The 26,696-nt window shown below is 34.6% G+C and overlaps 1 protein-coding gene across 1 annotated transcript in view; it reads right to left on the reverse strand.

Annotated features, from left to right (window-relative positions):
* The window catches only part of LOC128681060 (uncharacterized), a 41,477-nt gene that overhangs the window by 1,842 nt on the left and 12,939 nt on the right, over positions 1-26,696 (reverse strand). The window contains exons 3-7 of the mRNA XM_053764619.2: positions 11,896-11,963; positions 1,047-3,385; positions 838-963; positions 405-486; positions 25-201 (exon numbers count right to left, since the gene is read on the reverse strand). Coding sequence (XP_053620594.1) covers positions 25-201; positions 405-486; positions 838-963; positions 1,047-3,385; positions 11,896-11,963 — 2,792 coding nt within the window. The remainder of the gene's footprint in view (positions 1-24; positions 202-404; positions 487-837; positions 964-1,046; positions 3,386-11,895; positions 11,964-26,696) is intronic.

Below are 26,696 nucleotides of genomic sequence, written 5' to 3' on the forward strand. Positions count from 1 at the left end.
TGTTGTATTTACCTGACAACTTACCTGCAAATAGTTTTTTGATGGTAAGCGGCCGGTCACCATTGGGCGAGTCCCGACCACCGTCCAGCCCGAAGCCAAGGCCGGCACCGCCTCCAGCCTTTTCTAGCATCACGGTAACCACCGTGCCTTTGTCTCCGTCCACTGTGTCCGTACCATCCTCATGTCGGACCTTCGACTCCGCTGGAAATGTATATATCAGGCATATATAGATATTCGGTTGAAAAATACATATTACGCAAATTAGAAATAAATAATAACGTTATTATAGAGTAAAATAAAAGAGACTTCCTCAGCTCTCATTAACTACTCTTAGCTGAATCCAGTCATTTAAAAAAGGTTCGCGATACGGTGTAAAATGGTGCTATTGAAAAAATATTTCTTACCATTTTCAGAGCCGCTTATCGTTTCAGTTGCATTTTTTCGTGTTTCATGCTCGATCTCTATCAAAACTTCCGAACGTTGTTCCTGAAAATAAACGAGTTTGATGGGTAATTAAAGATGTAATGAGTTATTTTTTATTATACGGATGACCTAGGATAAATTTATTGTCGTTGATTCGAAAATATAAAGACAATATAGCCTTTATATATGTATATTATACACGCGAGATTACGAAGGTGATGTAACTTACACTTCTAATAAATTTCTAATAAAATTAGAAATATGTTTCCTGCTAAGATGTTGATGATGTACCTTTTGTTGATTCATGGAAATCAAATGAATAATTTCAATTTTTGTTACAAATTACTTACAAAAAACATATGATAAATCAAATTACTGTTTTTATTAGAATAAAATTAATAGACAAGTAGGTACCTTGAGTATAGTAACAGATTGAGCATGGGTCAGTCCAGTCATTGAATAACCGTTTATACTCTTTACTTTGGCACCCCGCTTCAGCCCAGCCTTATCAGCCACGCTATCTGCTAACACGCGATGAACCTGAAGTTAAAAGAGATAATGTTATTGAAGTGAACACATCTTTATACATATATCATGTCAAAAGTTGCCGTTTATTTATTTACCGTAACATCTTTAGCTTCACAATCAATTCCACCAGCCAAAATGAGACCCACTCCTGAAGAAGAGCCGCGTTTCAATTGTATGGTGTATGTTGGCATCAACGTATCTTCCATTGAACTACAATCAGATTTTTCCTGTGAAAAATCTTTTTTTAATTCACTCTTGACATCTACATTATTGGATATTTTTTTCGCTAGATGTATAGAATTCTCTCCATTATTATTATTATTATTTCGGTAAGATGAAATATCCGATTTTATTATCTTTTCATCTTTAGTTATATATTTTTTTGTATCGTTATTATCGCTCAATGAAAGTGTTCCTTTATATATATGATTTTCAGTTCCTGTTTTCTTGATTTCTCTAAAAACTGGCTCTGTTTTCATGTTTTTAGACGCACCATCAATTTTTGTAATTTCGCTATTTAGTTCAATGTTTTTATTTTTATTTGATGAACTTGAATTCCGTTTAAGCCTAGTATTTTTGTAGTCGCTTTTTCTTTGGCGAACGTTCACATCACTATCACTATCCGAATCTGTTTCAGCAATAACTTTATTACGTCGTCTATTTTCGCCTTTATTCGATATAGCACTCACCGAGGAAGTGAGTGTAGAAAGGCGTTCAGACGCTTTGTAAGTAGGACTCGGAGATCTATCAGGCGACTCGTGAGAAAATTTAGTTTCAATAACTGGAGATTTAAGTTTATCATCTCTACCACTTCTACATTTAGCAGACGCTAAAATGTTACGTCTATTTATTGTATCAATATTGTAGGCTTTGACAACTCTCTTTTTGTCTGAATCAGCAACAGAGCTTTCTAGGGAACTACAACTAGCTTGAGAGCCAGACGTTGCTGCTGAACCTGCTGATGAACAAAGTGAAACATTTGTATCTGATGATACTGATCGACATACGCTGCGTTTTACATATTCCTCACAACTCTTCTCTACAATAGAAGATTTAGTGGGAATCTCACATTTCGCTAGTGAATACGATGTGTAGTTCGATATTTTCGGAGAAAGACGAGAACTATCCGATTCCATAGTATCTAAATTATGCATTGGTGATGAAGCTGATGATCTGTAACTTGACTGTGTTGAACTCATTGCTGAGTCATTATCGCTGTCTACTACATCTGTAGCCGTGCAAATTTTGATATCCACATTTTTAAAGTCCCTTGTAAAATTATTGTTGTATACTTTCTGGTTGCTATTTAAAGAGTTTTTTATGCTAGACTGATATATCAACGTTGATGGTAGACGTGAGACTTCAACATTAGTACACAATGATGCTCTCAATGGTCTTGAGTTATTTTTATTAAGATTATTGATTAAATTTACTTTTTCACCAAATTTACGTTCAGGTGTAGATTCTTTTGATAAAGACACAGGTGTGTATACTTGTAATGTTTTTCTTTTAAATGCTGGTGAATATTTTGGAATATTATTAGAAGTTAGTGCCATTTTCCATTTCGTTTCAATAACGTCTCCCGGTTTCGTGTTATTAGTTATATTTTCTTTAGCAGCTATATTCTGATTGTTCTTATTATTGTTAAGAAGAAATGCAGTCGTATAGTTATCTTGAACTTTTATTTCAGGCAGATCTACTACAGGTGCTTGTACTTCTGATATCACTAAACCTCTTAATTTTGACATAGATTTCTTACGTTGCTCTATAAGATATTCTAAATTTGACTTGTGTACAGGTACGTTTTTGTTTCCATTGTCATCACTTACACTACGAGCATGATATAGAGGTGGCGAATGTGTATCGACATTTGTTGGTAAAGTAGTCGTACTGCCATAAAACAAAGGTTTACTATCTACCGTTTTTGTAATATTTACATTTCGTACAGGGACAGTTTCTATAGCACCTAGTACTTCTGGTCTATCCGCATGGCGCTTATACGACCGAGGAACTTCATCCAGATTGTCTTGAGATCTAGTAAGGCGTCTGTCTAAAGTGGATACTTCTGGATAATTAGAAGTATAAGAAGCCGTGCTCTTTCTTGTCGCTGGAGTACGTGTTGGTAAAGTTCCACACTTGTCCAAACGATCTGTAGAAGCCGTATGATCGTTGGAAAACATAGCAATTTTATCTTTGACACTAGCTTCACTTCTCGCATCTTGTGTCCTTGATAAGTATGAAAAGCGAGTGCGGGTAGAAGTCGGCCAGCTGGTAGTTGTGACACGTGGCTGCACCCGGGTCGCCGGTTCCGGCATCTTCTCGAGGACGTCAGATGGAGTCTCTACTCCGTCAGGAGGTTGTCGAGGACATGTCGGGGGCGGTGTTTCATCGTTCGAGAGGCTCTTGTCTTCAGCATCGCTTTTATTAACGCGATCTGAAAAGAAATAAAAAAGCGTTCAAACATTCACAAATAATGTTACTTTACGTGCCGATAAAACATGGTAACCAAATATCATAGATCAATAAAGAAGAAAAAAAGGCGAACATGGATAAAAATAATAAAAATTCAGTTCAGCTGCTGCATACTACTTACTGCACACTAAATATTTATATTTATTTACATCATTATACTTATAGCATTTTCCATCAATCAACAATAACAGCAACAGTACAAAGCTCAAAATTCTCTCGCTCTGAGGAAGCTACAAATTGAAGATCTAGTTTCTGAATATTGCTTTTCACTAGAAATAATTTATAGGAATAATAATAATTTATTTGGAGCATAAAAAAATATAACAATATACTTATATCTACATACAATTTTATGAAATGAGTTATTTCATAAAATTATATGTAACCAAAAAGGTCTTCCTACAAGCTAAATTAATATAAATTCCTTATTTATAAAAGTTTCGTCATATATCCTGCGTCATTTTATCCGTAAGTAAATAAATGGCGATGAATGCTCATAATAAACAAAGATGTGTGTGGCAGTGTGAATCATACTAATGTGATATGATGCTGCGTAGTGTCAGATTTCACACGTAGTCCTGTGTTCACAGTTCTAAATAAATGCCCTTTAAAAAAATGATTTCTTAATAAATAATTGGTTAAAACAAAGAATCAATTCCAGGTGTAGTCCAGTTTTTTTTTCTCAATATCTATCGTTGCAATTAAACTTCAGTGTAATCGTGTTTGACTAAAATGTAATGTATATTATTATAATCCAGAATAGAATCTGATAAGAGATCTCCGTTCTGAAGCAAACGTACAATTTTCAACTCAACACTTATGATTTTTTTTTACTCAAATCCATTTGAAACAAACTGCAATAAATAATATTAATATTAATAAAGCAATATGAAGAAACCCTGTGTTGTGGTTCTCAGCACGACACGCAAGCCAGGGCCATCGCTGCGCTGGCTATAATTATCCTCCTACTCATCTAACCAATAGCCTTTTATTAATTGTATCAATAACTGGACTCGCTCTATATGTAGGTACCTAATATTAATACGATTTGTGAATGCACTATGTACTTTATGGAACAGCATACAACTTCCTAAAAATTCTACTTCTCATTAACCTTCATAAGAAACTTGATTGAGAGAATGAATGGACTACTGAATTAATTTCTATAAAATGTGAATACATATCTACAAAATAACTTGGCAAGGTGCTTTTTATTCCAACGCAATCAATATCAAAATAAACGTGTAATCAACACGTCGAACGTGATATTTTATTCCATTGCCCAAAGTTCTTCCTTGAAAGACGTTTTATGGCAAACATTAATTTATTTTTATGTCAGCTTCGGTGTTGGCCTAGTAGTTTAGTTACACGACTGTTATCGAAGTTAGTTGGATACCATTAGCACTCATAAAAGTGAACAAATATAAGTCTTGAAAAAATCTTGATAGTTTGAAGTAGGTATATCTACTCTCATTTTACATAATAAACCAATTTTAAGTATACTGAAAACTGCACTTAATTCAACATAAATTGAATACAGCAAGGGCAAAATATTAAAATTTCACAAAATCACTGCTATGCTTTATATTTTAAAAGTATTTTTTGAAATCACTATCAATCATTCGTTACCTAAGTGGTCAAATATATGTATATAACAATCGCAAAAAGACCAAAAATATTAACCTTCTTTTTCCTCTTGAATAGGATGCAAACAACGAGAGTGTCTGATCTTTATCACACTATAAGATTTAGTATCACATAAAATCACTTTTTGCGAATACATCACTGTTAATAAACTTAGGTATATTAATCAATGCTCACTTGAAGCAGATCGCAAACCAACTGTTATTTTCGATGAAATACCTGTTATGAACGGACGTCAATTTTTTTGTTCAACCATGGCACGCTTCTGTAACAACTGTATGCACAGGTGCCATGAAATTCAGCCTCAAAGATTGTCCAAGTACGCCAATCTCTTTGTAGGAATGATTTCGTCACCAAATTCACAAAAAGATATTGAATTAATTTAATCAGTTGCGTAAACTTTACCGATAATGTAGAAAACCTTTTAAAAACAATGTTTATGTTTGTTAAATAATATAGGTACTACATATGCATATTTTTATAATGAACAGAAATACAAGCGAGCTCACCTAACTTATTCGAACGACAAAAAATACGATAAAGCAAATTCTTGTGTAAGTATATTTTTTCACCGGAAGTAATTTTCGCATTCTGAGATTTTGATTCGCTACAGGAAATATTGTAATAATGTTTTATGAATAATATAGTTTATGCTTTAACTTCACTTAACATAACTGCAGAAAATTTAAGGAATCGAAACTCTATATTCATCAATGATTTTTCTCTATTTTTAGAGATTATTCTATATTATTAGAAATGTTGTATTATGTACACACACACAATATTGTTTCCTAATATTTTTAATTTTTCTTTAAGTAAGTAACAAAATACGTAATCTCTTTGTATATGTGCCGAAATTTTAATACCTCTGATAAATGAAATAAAAAATATATTGATGAATAAGGCATGTGTGGATAAATTATTGACTGATAATGTAATTAATAATCAAAAAGTATTTTACTTTATGATGAAAGTTTGGATCTAAATCAAATATTTATTCACAAATTACCTTGACCTTTGCAGGCACTTTTCTACGTCATATTCTAAATTAAATAATATTTACCAAAGCTACAAACTAGGCATTTAGAAACGTCTTCTGCTTAAAAAGACCCATTTACACAGATTAGCTTTATTTACTACTTATTTATGGGCTTACCATCCTAATCCTAACTAATATTACAAATGCGAAAGTATTTTTGATTGTTACCTCTTTAAGCTTTACTCAACCAATCTTCTTGAAATTTTGCATACATATAGTTTGAAGTACGGATAAGGACATAGGGTACTTTTCATCCCAGAAAAATAAGTGGAAAACACACGGGCGAAGCCACGGGCAATAGCTAGTTTTTTATATATGTAATAAAGCTAGTCTGCTGCGCTATAAATATGGATTTAAAATGCAGTGCAATGCAGCATAGGCTTGACGCAGCCTCCCGCGCCACCGTTGCAAACGGGTTCTGGAATGGGGGACACATACCTAATGGGAAGCGTGGAGCCGGTATGTGGCCGCCGGGGTGGCTTCTACGCGAATTGTGTTGGACTCAATCTAGACTTCTAAGAATTTTTATATACACACTAGCTGCCTGTCCCGGCTTCGATCGGGTGAAACAATAATAAATTATACACCTAAACCTTCTTCTTAACTCACTCTATCAGTTAAAAAAACCCGCGTCAAAATCCGTTGCGCGGTTTTAAACATCTAAGCATACAACGACAACAGACAGCGGGAAGCTAATTTGTTTTATACTTTGTAGTGATAGAGATTTATTTAAACTTTATTAAACAAATGGCGAATTTAATGCTAAAAGCATACTCTACCGGTAAATCTTCAGGAAAACTAGAAGATATTTGTGCTTATTAAAAATACATAATCATATATAAAACATAATAAACATGCTACAACGTCAGAAGTCACATAGTCCTAGATTTTGTGGCATTTTTAAAATACTACTTTTCTAGTTAATGCTGCTGCTAATTCTCTCTCAGATCCAGGGTCCTTAACAACTCTACCTATACAAAAAGTCAAATAGAACATATCTTCCAAAGGAACACGATCGTAGATATAATAATATAGTATTCTTTTCTTCTTTGACAAAGTCCTATACAATTTTTGATCATTTTTACCTTAGTGATATAATGCTGAAAAACAAATACTTTTCTTTGACCCACCATGATGAGACATTGAGCACCTGCTCAATTTCCGAATCTCCAACATTGTGATAAATAAACTATACTGTTTTATTTAAAAACATTATATTTCCACTACACTTTGTACCCCAATATAATTTCAGTCCATTGTTCAGGTTTTAATCTTCTATGACCAATACGAAATCTTAAAAGAAAAAGTTTGTACACTATTTTCTCGACGGAACAATACCACGGCCAGCTGCTAAAGAAGATTAAGTTAAGAATGCGGAACGTGTCCATTAACGACCGAAATAACAGTTATTTAACATAGGGCGGTGCGGTGCGTCCGGCGGTCGGCGTCCTATGGCCGGCGTGCGCCCACGACGACGGCGAGTGAGCGGCGACGGCGACGCGGAGCCGCCGCGGCGGGGCGCGATGCACTGAGTCGTGGTGGACTTGCAGAAATTTGCAGCGTCGCCGCCCTTGACGGGGGCGTTGCTCCGAGCCAGGGACACCGGGCTGCGCACGCGACGCTCCCCTCATCCCACCGCGCTCGCGAGCTACCCGCTCTCTCAGCACCAGCGACCGCGGACCACCTCACTCCCTTACATAGCCCAGACCCCAACACCCACATGTCCCGCCGAACAAAGGAGCCGAAAACAAAATTCACGAGCGTTCATTACCGAGGCGCGCTTAGAATTAAGCACGATCGCTTAGTATCGATACAAAATCTGCAGTTATTTTTAGCGAGGAGGCGTTCATCGGAGGGCGGCGACCGTGAACGTCAGCGCAGAGCAAACGGCGCTCGCGCACACCACAGATGTCAGGGTCGCCTCTTGTTAGCGCTCCACTTCCGGCGAGCCGAGAGTTTTGTACTGCCAAAATGAGCTTCACGGTGAGCGCAAATCTGGCAAGTGCACTTTCTTTTTATCCTGCGATCAGTAAACGGACAATGCCGTGGAATGCACTGCAACTTACGTATCCATATGTAGAGGTAGAGAGAAATGACGTCGCCACGACCGCGGGAGGCTGGAATGCTGCCTATGCCCTCCGCACCGCCCCTCACAATCCGGACGCGGCCTTTAAACCGCTCCGACGTGTTTGCAGAGTTGTTTGCACATTTTTTTACATTCCCATCCTTTTATTAAACCAGCATATACCTAGATAACATTTGCTAGCACGATCTAGGTACCTTCGCGCATATTCATGAATAGAATATGGATGATCAAAATCGTAAAGAAAAAGACCAAGAGACCAGTCACTGTTATGATGCCTAATGATGCTAGTACGAATCGGAGAATTAACTTTTGAACCGAACAATGACTTTGGCTGATACAGGTAGTAAGTGTTTCATCGTTCTTTGAATAAATCGATGGATTCCAACAGCGAAACTATAAAATGGATAAGTGAAAGAAAGTGCAATCGATTTCACTTTCAAAACTAAATTAACTTTCTCCAGTGACATGTCTTACGTAATTTGAACAAGACAAGACAGTCATAACCGCAACATTTATCTCTGGCAAAGGTCGAGCATCGGCCGTTTTCCATTAATTCAAAGCATTCCAACCTTTAAATAGCTTAACTGTCACTTGTGCTCAAGAACGGTTTTGAATAATTTCATCGTTTTATCCCTTCTACAAAATATCCCAATTCAAATATCATCAAAAAGTTAAAATGCCAGTGGCTATAAGAAAACCTTGGGCAGGAACTAACTTTTTAATTGCCCATTGAGTTCATTCAGTGCAACAATAATTGTTTGTGAATACGAGCAGGTTTTCGGTGTAAGGACGTAAGAAGACTTGTTTTGAGAATGCTTTTTGCCTGATTTCTGCAGTGCAGTGCAGTGAATGGTCCATACATTACTGCATACGTAAAATCCGAATAAAATTCTTGTATCGAGGTATTTGAGTCTGAACGTCGAGAGTTGAGCAGCTCTGAATTCCACCAAACGTTACAACTCCTTTCATAAGCCGCGCTTTTATTGCCGACCTTATAACTTCCACCTTTAGACTACGTTTCCTACCCTGTTTAACCGTTTTTGTTACATCCTCAGAGGAAATTCCAAGACTTCCAATTTAAATGGCAACCGGATAAGTTAAGGACCGTCAAAGGCCTTTTTAAGTTAAAATCGCAATATAATTACGAAGTTTTTGTTGTATTACAAATTACTTTCAAATTGTTAGAGAGTATATCGAGATCAAATGCGTCGGAACTAAAAAAATGTCATATTTATATACGTAAATTATTGAAATGTATAGAAATACATGGACAGGGCAATACATAATACAGGACTATACATACAGTTATGGATATAAAAAAAGACGAAACAATAACTAAATATATGTATGTATGTATATGACTTTTAATCTGATTTCATCTGTTTTTGTATCAACGGTCTCAAATATCGATTTTTACAATGTATAAATATATAACATTTTTATGACATTTTATTGCTTTTAATTAAAATCAATAATATGTTATAATATATGTTATAATTATAATATTTTTATTATAATATAAATTCGTATGTCCATTCTGATTTCTCTTTGTTTTGTGCTCATAATGGACGCGCGCCGGGATGCGGCACTTTCCTCGCTGGAGTCCATTTTATTTCGAAGTATTTACTTTTATCACAATCATTTATTTACCAATTCTAACTTTCGCGAGCGAGTCATCCACATCATCATTGTTTCATTCCCCTCCTGTGCACTTTGAGGTGTATATTGTATTGTTTGTATCACGAAATTTCCGACGCAAATTTTGACAGCCTTCAGAAACTTTGCCACTTTCACCGCTTTTATCTAAACATTTACGTACCTATATCAGAGTTTATACATATATTTACATAATGTTAGTCGATAGGCGTAATGAATGGCACGAAACATTCTTAGATAATGTTATGACATCTCAAACATTAATGATGATATCAACTTCGTAGTGGTATAAATAATATCGTGTAAAATTACACAGGTACACATTTTCGTTTTTACTTCAATACTTTATTTAAGCTACTTCTTACTTCAATACTTTATTAATACTTCTGTTGTGATTTATGTATATATTTAATTGTTCAATATTCTTTAAAAATTCTCGCTATTATTTAGAAATCGATTAAAGCTAAACTTTCGGTTTGCAAACCTCTTTTCTGATCATTGTTACACTTCATAGGCGCCCTGTAGAAAAAGCGATGGAATTCGAACAATGCAGTCCAAGCGCAGCACCAAAACTGCATTACGCCATGTGCGAAGAATGAGCAGGTGCGACACACGGCCGTCGACCGCGCAAGGTGGACTTTCACGAAGCGAATTCAAGGATTTTAACCGCCGACATTGCAACAACACAACAACAATTTTCATATAAAAAATATCACATGAGCACTTAGATCATGCATGAGCAATTTATAATATAAAAAAACGGGTTGCACTCCGGGAGTACCGGCAGAAGTGAAAACTTGAATATTAACGTTGTGCATTTTTGCCGTCTTACGAGTTTTCGATCAGGGCTACGTGTCCTAACGCGAGTTTAACATTTTTTACCCATCACAAAAAAAATTTACAACGCCGCTAAAGAAGTTTTCACTTCAAAAATTATGGGTACTATTAAAACTTAGGATATTTTATTCGACTACACTTACTTGGTCATGAGGTTTTAGTTTTTTAGAAAAAATATTTTAACTAAGCAAATTCAGCTTTCAAAGATTTTTAATATACTATTTAGGTTTGATTTTTTTAAATATACTTAATAAGAAAATCACATATACTGACGAAAATTTCTCCACAGGTTCAATAACACCGTGACTATTATAAGTTATTTACATATACATAATTTTGCGACTATTATGTTTTTTCTAACCGCGAAGCCAGTTTCTAGGCGTGGCCTAAGCAAAGGTTATCGTACGTAACTCGATATGAAATCGGATTTGCTTATATCATGGTCTTGGCCATTAGTTGTTTTTATTCAAATCACATTTTTATGCTTCCTAATGCTGTAAATCAAGTTTTACGCGTTGAAATCGGCAAACCTTTTTCTTGCAGATGATAAGTATCAGGTTTCTTTAAATATACTTAATACGGCACTTTTTGTGGGAGATTGCTAGATGTTTTTATTACGATAAGTGATATTTTAACATTTATAAATAATATTACATAGTTTCATATCTTTGCAAGTGTATCTTTGCAATCATATACCTCTAGTATATGATCAAATATAAAAGTTACAATCTGTGACGCAATCTAGTTCCCACAGGAGCATTAGTATTGCATGTGCGTTTATCTGGCGCGTGCGCATTATTAACCTGTGCATAGAACCTGTGTTATCATAACTCGCAATCTGAATATTTAACGGATAGTATAATTTACATGTAGCTTAAATTAAGTGGTTTTTTGTAATTTTTCGGCTAATCTTTAAACTATAGAAAGGTTTAGGATGGGTTGTTCCAGTCAACTTTGACGTTCACTTTAACCTGCACAGAATAAGGCATCGTATGCCATTTTGTCTAATCAACGGATCACATGTCAAAGTTAAAGTCTAAGTTGACTAGTGAAATTGAGGCTGTTTTTTCGTATAACGACCTACATAAACTTAATACAAACGACAGATCTGGAATCAATCAATCAAGATCGAAGAAACTAATGAAGTACATACAGATTGGTAAGCTTTTAAAATAAGTATACAAAAATCTGTAGAATATTGTGGTCTTACCTTCCCAAAAGCTCCGTTCAAATGAGGATTTCCTTTTTTTCGTTTCGATTTCAACCACCACTGGTTTCCTGAAACAAATATTTAACAACAAATAAGTATCTAGGACCACCATCGGTTTCCTAAAACAAATATTTAATATAATTTTATTACTTTTCTTTATCATCACTACTTCCTATAAATGAAACAAAGATGCCTTCCGCCTCTGTTTCTAAGCTTTCTTCTTTTAATCCACGGATTTTGGCCAGGACGTCAGTAGATTTAAAATTTTAACTATCACTATTACATAATATTATAACTTATAGTATCCGGCGACTTGCTTTTATTTCTAGACCTATTTCAGCCATTATATTATTATTTTTCATAGACTTCAAAATGGAACCAATATCATATATCTTAAATCTTTTTAATTTTGAATCAGGTGTAGCCATGCCTGGGCTTATCATTTCTAGCATCCTCTTGACAAAAAAGAAAATTAAGCTATCAATTTCAGATAACTGTGAAATGCGACAGTTGAGACAAAAACATAGAAAAAACAGAGACACGAGTACAAACCCACAAAAGCATGACGTCAGTATAGGACAATTCCTTCCTATGATCAATCATGCGACCGCAAGCAAATTCGAAAACTACAGCCGAGATGCTATGCTATTAGCTATTGATACATTTTAGTATCTCTATAATGCCAAATAGACTTGCTTCGCGAACGACCGCGATCACCTCGAAAAGTTACTAGATATAGATGATTGGTTTGTTTGGGTGAATTGAACCAATCAGCTTTGATGTTGACTTTAACGTGGGCGCTGCTGCCGCTTAGACAAAATTGGACGCTTTGCGTTTTTCTGCGCATGTTAAAATTAACGTAAAAGTTGACTTGAGCAACCCACCCAATTCCCGTGAATTTACAGAGTGAACCGGGCGCGAATATATTTCCCTGAATAGGTAGTATAACTACGTAAATTGAACTAAGTATTTAATTTAGTAAATTATGTGATCAATCAATGAATGGTTGTCGGTCCATGCTTTAGTGTAACAGGTAGTGATTTATCTCAATCCAGCTAAGTGACCAATTTCTATAATAGCGACAATCAGACGCTGGGCCCACCTCCGACTCCACGACGCACCACAACTTATATCCGATAAAAATTCACAATTTAGAAGAAAGTTTACTATGATTATATATATTATGTATCTGAATAGATTAAATACTTCCAAATCCTAATTCTAACCTATATTACGAATGCGAAACTAAGTTTGTTTATTTGTTTATGCTTATCTTCTCAACCAATGTTCTTGAAATTTTGCATTCATTGCAGTTTGGTGTATGGATAATGACGAAGGGTAACTTTCATCCCGGAAAAATAAATGCTCTCTTGGGAAATTGACGCGGGCGAAGCCGCGGACAAAAGGGTTAAATTAATTTGTGAGGTGTAGGTACTATTGTATTGTAGTGTATTGATAGGTAGATACTTATAACGTTTTATTAGTATAAAACACACATACACATTCCAGATCCAATAGGCCTGATCCAAAGGCCTGTGATAGTTATTAGACCTTGTACAAAAGTATTCTGAAAACTTTCGAAAATAAAAGCCTACCAAAATCAATGGATATGAGATCATAATTATTTCTGTAGTATGGCATCATGCAGCCGAATAGACGGATTTTAATTTTCTTTAACAAATATACATGGTTTCTGATTTTCGTGCGGTTCTCTCCAATAGATAGTGTGATTCCTGAGAAAGGTGTATAGTTTATATAATTTACACACCTTCCTCGTCCTCGGGATGGGACCCGAGTATTTTTATAATTATTTCTTGGTAAACAACATAATAACAAGTAATAGTAACAATTAAAGGAGTTAGCAAGGCGAATGATTCCGTTATCCATATCTTTTTGATAGTCATCGACATATCTTATGGCTGCTCGCATTCAGTAAACTCAGACAGAATAATAATAGTACACTGCTAATTTTTAATGTGAGCTTTATATCAACGCAAGGAATAATAAGCAATGTACTTTGATTCAATGCGATCATGACCGATAGTGTATATCTGTATTTATACGCATCTTCACATCTTGGTAAACGTCATGTATTTCTTAGAAAAGATATCAGTGATACGTGCTCTGATCTGTACATCTCCGCTTATTATTTTATAAAATTATCATTAAACGCTTATCGTCACGTACTTATTATATATAGAGAGATATTAATGATGATTAATCTCTCACTAACCAACCAGTGTTTGGATCCTGAATGATTTGCACGTTGCAGTAACATGTTTCTACATAACATAATATGCGTTATTAACTATCCAGACAGTATATTCCAATTATAAAGCTAATTAGTGAAATGAATGCGTTTTTACAAATCTAATCCGAGTTGGCCTCTTGACTTTGCCAATAAAGAACAAAACGTAGAGTCAATTATATGAATTAATATATTTATAATATTTCATCGCCATCATAAAATTACACATTTAATTACTTCGTTAACTTAATTTTGCTTAATGTTTCATTAAATTTACATGAAAATGAATTAATTAAGACAAATTTTATTGCAATAATATCTCGATAAATCAATAATATTTACAACCGCCAGCTAGGAAACAGGTCGTCGTCGGACGCAGCAAAATGTCAGGGTCCGCTTTAGGTGGCTCAGAATGCCAACTTCTTCGAGCATGAATGCCGCTCGGCTTTAAACTAAACCTGAAATGTCTTTCAAAAATTCTTGAAGATATTCAAATTCCAAAGTGCAGAATGTTCACAAATTTCACAAAGGACAGCTAGTCTATCTACAAAACTTTGTATTATACAATAATATAATATGTACATATATATACTACAGATATAGTACATAATAAAATAAATAGAAAAGTTTGTGAAGATGTTGTTTTCGTTACACAATCATAAAAATCCTATAGGGCAATAAACAATAAAGTCAATTTTGCCATTTTTTAAATATACATAATGCAATCAGACGCTTCTCGAACCTAACTTTAGAACATTGCTTTGTCGACGATACGCTATTATAATAGATTTAATATATATAGATATTATAATATGTACATTATAATAGATAGACGCTATTATAATATATATAGATATAAAATAATTGTTTTATAATTCATCCACAAATTGAATGGAATGATAAATATAAAACAAATGTACTATTGCATGTCATAATAGTAAATACAGGTAATTGGTGTAGATGTACACCAATTCGACATATTATTATAAAAACTACTAGCCAGATATAACTGTCTGCAGGAATACTGCTGCCATCTTTTTACTCCTATAGCATTATATGGTAGCTCGGTTGTAGTACAAGTAGTATAATTAAAATGGCGATATAAATACATGTCCTTATCCATTCGAAAACACATTGATCGAACATGTCATTTACCTCCGAGCGTTGGTTGAAAAAATATAGCCAGTTGGGAAAGGTAACTTGCTCTGGACCGACCGCGTCGTGACCACCGCGAGCCTTCGCCCTGCTTTCCGTGCTCACCGGTGGCGTAGGTACTGGAGGGCTAGACGGTGCCATGCTCCGGGGTGCCTCAACTTACAGCGCCCTCCGAACCTAGCCGCCAACTATTTCTATGTATAAACATACTAAAGCTTACACAGCTTAGTTGTGTTGGGCTCAGATCGAATTTAATTGAATCAAGGTCTATGGTTACCCAGTCGTCAATTGCTATAGGGCAATATAATAAACTTAGTTGAAGCTCTTTGGAATCATTGCATTCACACCCCGTGGGGTACGATGGGTCTTTTTAAACTTAAACGATACCACTAACTAATAGTGTTGTGTAAAAGCTGAAAGAAAATAATATAACACTCATGGGGCCCCAGATCTTTTTTGTATCAAGACCTTTGGCCACTAAACTACACCTCTAGGGACCACAGAATTAAATCATTAGATACGCTTTATTAAAATTGGTGTAGATGTACACCAATTCGACATATTATTATAAAAACTACTAGCCAGATATAACTGTCTGCAGGAATACTGCTGCCATCTTTTTACTCCTATAGCATTATATGGTAGCTCGGTTGTAGTACAAGTAGTATAATTAAAATGGCGATATAAATACATGTCCTTATCCATTCGAAAACACATTGATCGAACATGTCATTTACCTCCGAGCGTTGGTTGAAAAAATATAGCCAGTTGGGAAAGGTAACTTGCTCTGGACCGACCGCGTCGTGACCACCGCGAGCCTTCGCCCTGCTTTCCGTGCTCACCGGTGGCGTAGGTACTGGAGGGCTAGACGGTGCCATGCTCCGGGGTGCCTCAACTTACAGCGCCCTCCGAACCTAGCCGCCAACTATTTCTATGTATAAACATACTAAAGCTTACACAGCTTAGTTGTGTTGGGCTCAGATCGAATTTAATTGAATCAAGGTCTATGGTTACCCAGTCGTCAATTGCTATAGGGCAATATAATAAACTTAGTTGAAGCTCTTTGGAATCATTGCATTCACACCCCGTGGGGTACGATGGGTCTTTTTAAACTTAAACGATACCACTAACTAATAGTGTTGTGTAAAAGCTGAAAGAAAATAATATAACACTCATGGGGCCCCAGATCTTTTTTGTATCAAGACCTTTGGCCACTAAACTACACCTCTAGGGACCACAGAATTAAATCATTAGATACGCTTTATTAAAGACTGTTATTTTCTACTACCTTACTAATCTCAAAATGTTACGTTCCTAATATTTGACATTCACATTCTATGGTGAACTACAGAAAATGGCTAATGGTTATAGTATTGGTTAAATAATCCTACAAAAGCATATAATTGCCCTGGTTAATCAATTTTCTATCACATACTGCGCCACAAACCTATAGTTTGTGATGCAGTATGCGTTTGAAAGTAATGAAGTTTTTCAATGAACCATTTTATTATGAAAATATTGCCGAACCGAATACTTGGAACACGTGAATTCCGATCAATAAAATATAATTGATGTTTGCGAAAGCGGATACCATTCTTGTTTACAATTTAGTTTTTGCCACCATCATCACATGCAATGGTACGTATTCGCTTCGGATAGGCTGGTTACGTTGCAACCGCATACCAGGATGCAAAAAATACACTGTGCTAAATTTATAGCTGTGTAAGTAAGTGTGCCGAATGTCAACTCCAATCACTATACAAAAACGAGTACGACCATACACAAAACATGTCAAGTTATAACGACAAGGTCCTCTATTAATATATCTATTTTATATTGTTGAATTACATCAACGCAATTTAGTGCGTGTTCATTTAGAGGAAGGTCTACTAAAATTGTGTGAACTGCCTATTTAAATACTTCTTTACGGATTCGATTGTTTCTCTATAAAAGAAGACATCATTTTAGAACTATAAATAGATGGACAAAGATAGAACTCGCTCGTTTCTACTTTAAGACGGAAATCAGATTTTTATTTTAAAAATCTTAGTTTATTTACTTTTCTTTGCATAATGAAATTCGATCTTTAGAATTGCTTCTAAGCAAACTTTTTTTAATTACGTATCCCACGTTGTTTTAATTCCTCGAATTTTGTAAATATGAACCTGCTTCACTTTGCCGACACAACTTAAAATTAATTTTTATTTTTACGATCCAACGTTAATCTTACTTAAATTTTTATTTCATAGATCTAAGTTTATGACCAGTCCTTGTAAAATGCTTTACAAAATTGATATAATAAATCATTAGGCACATTATATAAACTCAATATATTCAGTAGACAAAGCTAGATCGAAGTGGACTATAAAAACATAACTGGTTTGTTGAAAGACTGGCTTCTCCTCCCATACAACCATACTCTGTCATAAATTAAAACATCTGCAAATACAGTACCATCAATATTTGTCATACACCTATTTATTTAAAAGTGTTGTAAAATTTTATGTTTTATTAGTTAATAAATAATGTATCAGTGAAAAGGGAGAATTTCTACTTTCAAAATGAAATGTTCACTACGATATATTCTGGAGAAATTTGATATGAATTACGTTGAGACCTAGGTCTTAAATATAGATAGAATGGAAAATGTGATACACGAAAAAATAAATCACCAAAAAATTACCACAGATTTAATTTTGCTTGATGAAGATTTTACAATTTGACAAATATTGCAATAACTGGTTAGCAATAAATCTAAATAGCAGACTAGCAGTGTCATTAGAGAACCACCATGTGAGTGACGCAGAAAAGGAGACACACATCGCATCCAGTTAGACCTGTCAACTAATTAATCGAGCACTAATAAATGCCATCAATTTGAAATGGCATGATATAAACGAAATCTAACGACAGCTATAAAATATTATATTATTAGAGTTGGCGGATGCGAGTGCGCGGTCCCGTTAGCGCGACACTTCGTGGAATGGCAGCATCAGCTCAGCTCATTACTGGGCTCAACATAATATGTACAACCGCAAATAAGGTCACTTATTCGCGCAAATCCATCGCATCTTACTATGGATCGTGGGACAAAAATTTGTGATTGACACCGTGTTAACTTTTTTTCAGATTTGTTATTTGAAAACTTGTGACATTTGTAATGTATAAAAATAATTAAGTATAACGTATAAAAAATTGTAACGTGTAAAATAAACAAATAAAAACATTAAATTGCGTCATCAATTTCCACCACATTGCATGTTGTTGAACAATGTAATGAAGCATTAAGTTGTTTAAACAATTAGAAAAGTTCCTCATAAAGAGAGCAGTGAACAAGTCGATAAATGGAGAGTGGGACGAGCGTGCGAACAGGGTCGTGCTATTGTCAACACCATGTCACTGCAAAATTTCCTTTAGAATACACCGAGGCCTGTACCGCGGTTATGTATCTCTGGTATGTACTCAGTACCAGAAGATCAAGGAGCGCCGACTTCCGCCTCTCTGACTGAATTCCTCGCGTTTCCACGCGTCGATAAAATGGAAAATGGTTAATTAAACAAAATGGCGAGTACGCTTCGTTATCCGCAGCCGCATTGTTGCAATATCGCAGTTTTCATCAACTCCCTTCACAATATTTAACGAGTTCATACTGCACCATCAATTTATTTACCGTAGTTGATTACTTCGTAACGCGATTTCACAAAAGCGTACTTAATCACTTTTCTATCTTCTTAAAACCTTTTTAAAGATTTAATGCGATGATATCGCTTAATGTGGGTGTTAAATTATGTTAAGCGGATAAGAAGAAAGAGTATCAATAGTATCATCGTGATCGATGTCGGTTATTATCACGGCGCATAAGTGAAAGTAAGTAGATTTGCTTGATGCATACATAAATTTAATAACAGTATTAGATGTATCAGATTGCAGAGACATGGTCTGAGAGCTGGAGGGCCAATGGTTGCGGCAAGAATCCCGTTACAGGCGCGACCGGCCGTGCTCCGTGGCTCACACTCTCCGCTCTAGCCACCACTCAGCCTACTTATAATCTGTTAATTGAGCTCACCAAAAAGTGCATTCCGTACATTATTTCTATTCGAACATGTCAACTGTTACTCAAACACTTAGGAACGCGTGCGGAATAACACTAAAAGTAAGAAGACAGGGCCGTTATACAGCAATGCATGAATGTACGACCTCGAACATTGCTGACTCGTCATTGTGCCGTAGTGACTTGCACATATATCTATGAAACAATGTGGAGCTTTAATAGATTAAACGCAGTGGCCACGCCCCACCGCATTCTGGCACAAGTCAATATTGTGTTCACTAACGATCAATTACATTATAACTATACATTACGAATCGATCGATTGAAAACACTGACTTTTCTCTTTCAAGCGCGATGTAGGTCACATCGTGAGCATTACTACCTTGATTATGTTAAAAATAACAATGGTTAGCACTGCGAATGTAGAACAGGAACCAAGGCACGGCCATTCACATTTAGTAAGGAGAGTAACTTAACTACTTAGAAACCTAAAAATCTCGAGTGGTTGCGCGATTTGACATCTACATAAAAGGTCAGTCCAGGCATTCCACCTCGATTCGAAGCCTACATTCAATATGAAATAGCTACAACGGAAAGTTCCGATGCCATAAAAAGAAAGAAAAATATATCATCCTCGCGTTGAAAATAACAAGGCGAAAGACTGTATGAGGAAAACCAATTTAAATTTTTGCTTTCTCGTACAGTAGGTGTCTCGTAAAGTCTTCTTATGGCATTACGAATTTAAGGCAACTTAACGGTATACGAAGTAGGCACATAGAATTTAAAGTGGATTCTGATAATAGACTCGTTAATATTTAGGAATTGCTTTAACAATTTTATAGATTTGTCACACTAACTATTACTATATTCGCTCGCGAGATTTTCCCACCGGATCTGAAAATTTTATCTTTATGAAAAGTACCTGTATAAAAGGTACTCCTATTATAATGTAAGCGAAGACGAAAAGGCGAAGGGTAATAAACAAACAAATTCACTTTCGTATTATAAAATTAAATGGGAATGTAGCAACGAATTTCATCTCACATTTCTAAAATTGCTGCTGTCCTTATGTTTCCATTTCTGTCCCACATTTCAAAGGTCGCCTCTTTAGATGATTTGTACATTGCGCAAAACATAAATCATCCAAAGAGCTACCACTCATACCTATCTCCGCATAGAAATATATATACGATGTTCAGCACAAAAATGTATTTGTGTGTATTCCAATTCGATATTACTTATTTGACAATTTTAACATTGCTATTATATAATTTAAGAAGCTATGGTTGCCGATAGAGGTTTGAAACTACAAATTATGTAAGAAAAATAAAAAGTTACAATTTTATAAAAGGATTACTATTAGATATTTGTAAATAATATCGATTGCAATTCACGTCTCCATTATAATTGAGATTAAAAATACCTCTAAAATACCTTAGTTTTTGAACTCTTTGTAACTAGATTTATAGGTCAGCGTAAATCCAGTTAAGGCTATGCACATGGAATCACAGAGTAGGTGAGCCTGGCACTGACTCCGAACGCCAGATAACGACCGGCGCACTGCGGTAATTATTGCAGCTGCATTCTGATGCACTTGTTATATGTTATAATTAATCAAAATCATAAACATACCTTATTAATTATAATAAAGATATTTGCTATAAATGGTGAAATAATTAGGAATACTTAGCTTAATTACGATCTTAACTTATTTAAAACTGTTGTGGATTTATAATGATCCGAACATATATACAAACAATAAGGATTAATAAAAACAGAAATAGTTTCATACTTTCTTTTGATTTAACTAAATTATCACTAGAAAGAAACCGTCGTCGTTGAAACGTGTGGTTCCTCCGTCCTAGAAAATGTCCCAGGGAAAAATCGCACGGGGCAAATAAGGGATTAGAAAAGAAGTCTTAACAGTTGGTAGGCAATAAGATTTCCAAAGAGCAGACAGTCAGACAGGTGGCCGGTCGAAAAATCAATGGGCGCTGGGCGCGAAAATTAAAAATTAAATTGGAAAAAATGGAGGATGAGAGAGTCATAACAAACGGCAATCGTTGTGCACGGAAACATTCCTAATACACCTACGAATGTAAAAAATCTACGTTCTACGTAAAACACTAAGACAAAGCGATGATGTCACTTTGCTTGCTAGCAAAAATTTGGTTTTACACAAATAAGTTTAAGTATGCGTCACCCGGATCTTCTGCAACATCGCTGCATGACCCCCGCATTGCATCACTAAAGTTTTGAAATTGTAATGTATCAACACACCAAATATTCATTGAAAGGAAAATACAAACATTCTTAGATTCTTTTTAGTTAAATAAAGAAATGTTCTTGTTTACAATTACAAAGACTTTTGGTATTTTAATATAGCTATATTAGTTTTTTTTATGGGAACAAATAACTAATTTAGTCAAAAATACCTGTTGAATTTTGAAATTAATTTGTACTGAATATTCTGTTTTTAAATAATTCATAAAGACATACAATTAAATATTGTCCTATTTAGCAGCAACTTGATATTCGAAGAAACTATATATTTGTGACAAAATACTCGGTATTATTAAATGGTAAGTTAAAACTTGCGTGGAAAACATTAAACGATATAAAATAAGAACTCGCCCGGGCTGGTAAAATATACAGGATTTACTGATTCAACATGTAATCTCATTTCGAAAGCAATTAAATTACTTGACCAATATATGTCATGTATCATTTTATACCTACATATATATTGCACATTTACAAAAGGTGAAGGCTCTCAATTAACGATGAAGACGGTATCTGATTAAGTATATTCGCATTAATTCGACAAGTTCAAGTGCAGAGGTCCTCAAAGTTATATCCCTATTACGTCTGACAATATATCACAGTGTGATTCATAAAATAAGAAAATATTTTATACCTAGGAAGATTGTTATTATCTGCATAGCTGGGTAGTCCTCGATTTAACGACCTGGCATCATGACCTATATTATAATTTTCGGATTTTCATTTTTATATTAGCTGACTGAGGTCGAATAAATATCTAATTTTTACATCGGGACGAAGATCCACTGCGGAACGGTGAGCTAATGAACCTGTAACTGCTATTCCTAAGATCCTTGAAAATATTCGTGCCGTAGCTTTTTTTCATACGTATTATACTACACTGCACAGTATCGTTACTTTATAAGGAAATGATCAAGAAACTAGTCAAGTTTCTAGTTGAAATAACAATACGCCTTGCTCGAACCTTACTTGGGTCTGCATCGGATAGCAGAACCAGCGACAGCCATTCCACAACACAGATATTTCTGTTTTGGTGCCATTGTGAATAATTCAACAACCTTTGTATACTTTTGCAATCGGCACTAAAAATAATGTGATTTGCATTATTGAATGATTGAAAATAGGAAAGTAGCTGAAATATTTGATTAAACATGACTGGCAGGTTGGAGAAAAAAAAATGGTCGACAGCACTATAAAATAAATCACATACCGACGACGTGTTGAGATTATGATGACATATGAGATCTAAAAAATCTATTATACCTACATACATGTGACGATCTAAACTTAAATAAATAAACTCAAGTGCGTGTCGGGCCACACGTAATGTTAGCTTAGTTTCCGAAGATGCCCTATGCATATACTCGTATGTACATTTACAATAACAGAGACATACTTATTTACTTTCAAATGTAATACCGTTATATGAAATTAAATTGGTTCCTTAAATGTTCAAAACGCGTATTGACAATTCACGCGTCATCTTAAAAACGAGTTAACATTTAAACTATTACATCACTAAGTACATCTGAGGTCGATTTGTATTAAAATAAAAATTAGTTTTCTCATATAGTTCCGTGCGGTTATATAACACAGTCCATTTCTCTGTGTAACACAGAAGTAATTAGAACTGTCGAGCGAGACACAGTCGGACCAGCGGCTATCTGTTCACACGGCATTAACTAGCAAATGAAAAAAATAACTAGAGAAGAATAACCTATGTATAACGTAGGTACCTAAGCTTATCATCAGAAAGTCTTGAAAGAAAAGGCCAACCCAAGAAGTGTTATATTGAAGTGTAGAGGAGGAGAATGCCGAAGACCGTGCGAAGTGGAGAAAAAGTCTAAGTAACTAAGAAATGCGAGATTAAAGATTACACTTAAATGTACATTAAATAGTTAAACAATATTAATACAACTGACACTTTGCTCGTTACTTAAATATTTATATTTGTTTTTCTTTTCTTTATTTTCATCTATCTATCGAAAATAAATTTCGCGGGTCTATCGGAAGATATTTTTATAGAAATAAGTAGTACCTTTGTACTTAGTTTCCTATTTGTAAGTTTTACATTAACACTGTTATGTTATGTACATAAATAAATGAATTCATTAAGGCTTTCGTATGAAAGGCTACTTCCGTGTTACTATATTTTTCGCTCGGAGTGCCACCGAACAAGTTTAAACAACCTCAACCAATGAATTACCCGTTAGTTGGTTGGGAGAGAAAGATAAAGAAGCTAGCTTTTGTTTCAAGTAGCACAATTTATTACCCTATTTATTAAACAACTATACCCACAATAAACGAAGATTAAACTAATAGATAACGTAGTTATATCGGAGGTACCTTTATATAGTGTTTTCTGTAACTAGGTAGGTTTATCTAACTTTTTTTAATACTTGAAAACGAAGCATTACTATCCTAGTAGGAATCAATCTATTTACGAATCGAATATATTATATTTAATATACTTCGTATATCTAGTTTTGCAAGTACACTCTATCACTCCCTTATAGGCGTAGCACATTAAAATTAAAATAAGAAAAGTATTCAGAATCGAAATAACGAATATACCTAGTCATAGTCATTAGCTATTATTAATTTTGAAGTAAAAACACATCTGCGTTATTGTATCCATGTGGGATATTACCTTTGGAGCCCTAACATTGCACGTTGTCCGATACGCACTTGACTATTTTTAATATGTTTCAAGTGGTATGGAAACAATTTCAAAAGCAATATCTCAGAAAATCAAGTTCTTAGAGTGCATTGCACTTTGAATCCAATTACATACCCAGTAGCTCTATTCAGAAATACAATTTATTTGTCCAATCATTATTGTCAGTTATTTGACTCAATAAAAAATGCGAACACATAATCAATCGTACATTCTATGTGAACTCTAAAACTGCGTACTCTATGTAGGTAAATATCAAAGCTGGCGCGGTGAGAAATGTTGAATATTAAAAGTAGTTTTATGAATACAGTAATACGGTTTTTTGTTTACCCAACTTACAAATTAATGGGAATTACAGGTTGCACATTAATCAAGTAAATTTTGAAAGTATATGGTGGCCAATAATTCCTTTTAGTCTACTGTGACCACATTGTATTATAAAAAACTATATTACTTTCTAATATAGGTAATTATTTATATAGTGTGGCATAATCTGCATTTTTTTCGCCAAGAAATAAAAGACATTAGCTAGTCTGCGGGGAGTAATCGCCTTAAAATATTTTGTTTATTTTATTCTAATTCTTCTTTCAAATCATAGAAGGTGATACCTATCAAAAATTAAAATGCCCTATGGTTTGGGTTTGTGCAACATATTTCAATTTCGAATGTGTCATAGTTGATGCTTACAAAGTTGTAAATATAGTTTGGAAAAGTGTTGTTTTCATTGTGGTGCCATCTAGCACGGAATTCAGCATACAGGCAAGATACAAGATATTATTTGTTTCGATTGGCAGACGCACGTCAGACAATAATCATACTTTCTATTTCATGTTCTGAGGCCGTGACGATTTTCTGTATTGATGAATATTCGTTAATTCAATCCATAATTGTAGTATACATTACTGCATTGCAATTGCAATGTTATGCTGCCAACGAACTGCAGTTATGTTTTAATTAAAAAAACAATGAAATCGAAACTCCATTTTCTGTATACTTCATTATTACAATCTATTAATCACTGTTAAAGAGATTATTTATATAAGTAATTATAATAGTCCAATTAAATAAAGCAAAATAGGTAATGAGCTATTTATCCACTCTGTTTAAGGTTACAAAACCCGTGGGAATATCGGAACTATACATCCGCAGAACAAACCAACTATTCTCCTATTTCAGTCGCAGTCGGACAATAAAGAAAATCGAAGCTATTTCTGAAAGTTTTGAATTAATTTAATTAACGTACCTATTATTCGCTGAAATGGACATGGTATAAAATTAAATTTCTTTTACTATGCACAAAATCAAGTAGAAGTTTTAGAGAAAAGTCGCAAGTATAAATTGGTTTAAATGGGTAAGCAGTAAGTAGTTTAAATGGGTTTTATATTTTTTCTAGTAACTACATAAATAGCTATTTCGTAATTCCAATAGTTATTGAATTATATTTCACGGTCACATTAATATTACAATTCATTGTTGATGATATCTAATATAATCCATTCTGTGTAGATATAAAATTTTAACAGTCTTGTTATAGCATGTCGAGTATTCGAGTTTCATAGACATCTATCTATGCGAAGGTAATAGATGTTGTTGACTGTACCAAGAGACATAACAGTAATATTACTCCAAGGCCGTAATATTGATCGTTGCGATAACAAATTGGAAACTGTGGGATAGGAAAACTCATTATTGCTCTCTTATGCATATGCTCAACGGCGCCCCACGTGAATCGAGAAAACATTGAAATCCATTTCCGTTAGTAATGAAAGGTTAATTCGTAATCGTTGACTAATAAATGGACGTTTTCAATTGCAACCAGTGATTACTTCCCCTAGGTGAAAACCTACTTTCCTACATGGAACCGGCTCGCAATTTCAAACAAAACTGTAGCTTAGCTTGTTCAGTATTACTTAGATTAACAAATAGTAGTAAACATACTAACTACTTACTTATTCTAAACTTAAAAGTATTTTTCATTTTAAGAAAACTCACTATACTATGTCAAATATAACATGTCATATGACAACAGAATAAACCGATACATTCAAAATATGAGCCACAGAGACAGATGTATTATTTTCATACTATTTGTCATCTGTCATAAGACTCAAGTTATATTTAAAAAGTATAATATAATTTACCGTGTATTAAAGTAGTTAAACAATTACAGAATTATATTTTTCTTGTCAATAACATAGAGTTTCAGATCTGTAAGCTGTACGTACGTATATGTGATATTATTGAAGGTAACTTGTAATTGATCGTAGTTACGAGAATACCTCCATAATACTTGTTAGTAAATACTAATAATTAGGGCGTTAAAGCCACGGACCTGCAAACCGCTTTGCTCATAACACTATGAGTAATTGGTGGAAAATGGAGGGGAG

The sequence above is a fragment of the Plodia interpunctella genome, chromosome 2, assembly GCF_027563975.2.
Source record: "Plodia interpunctella isolate USDA-ARS_2022_Savannah chromosome 2, ilPloInte3.2, whole genome shotgun sequence".
Taxonomy (NCBI): Eukaryota; Metazoa; Arthropoda; class Insecta; order Lepidoptera; family Pyralidae; genus Plodia; species Plodia interpunctella.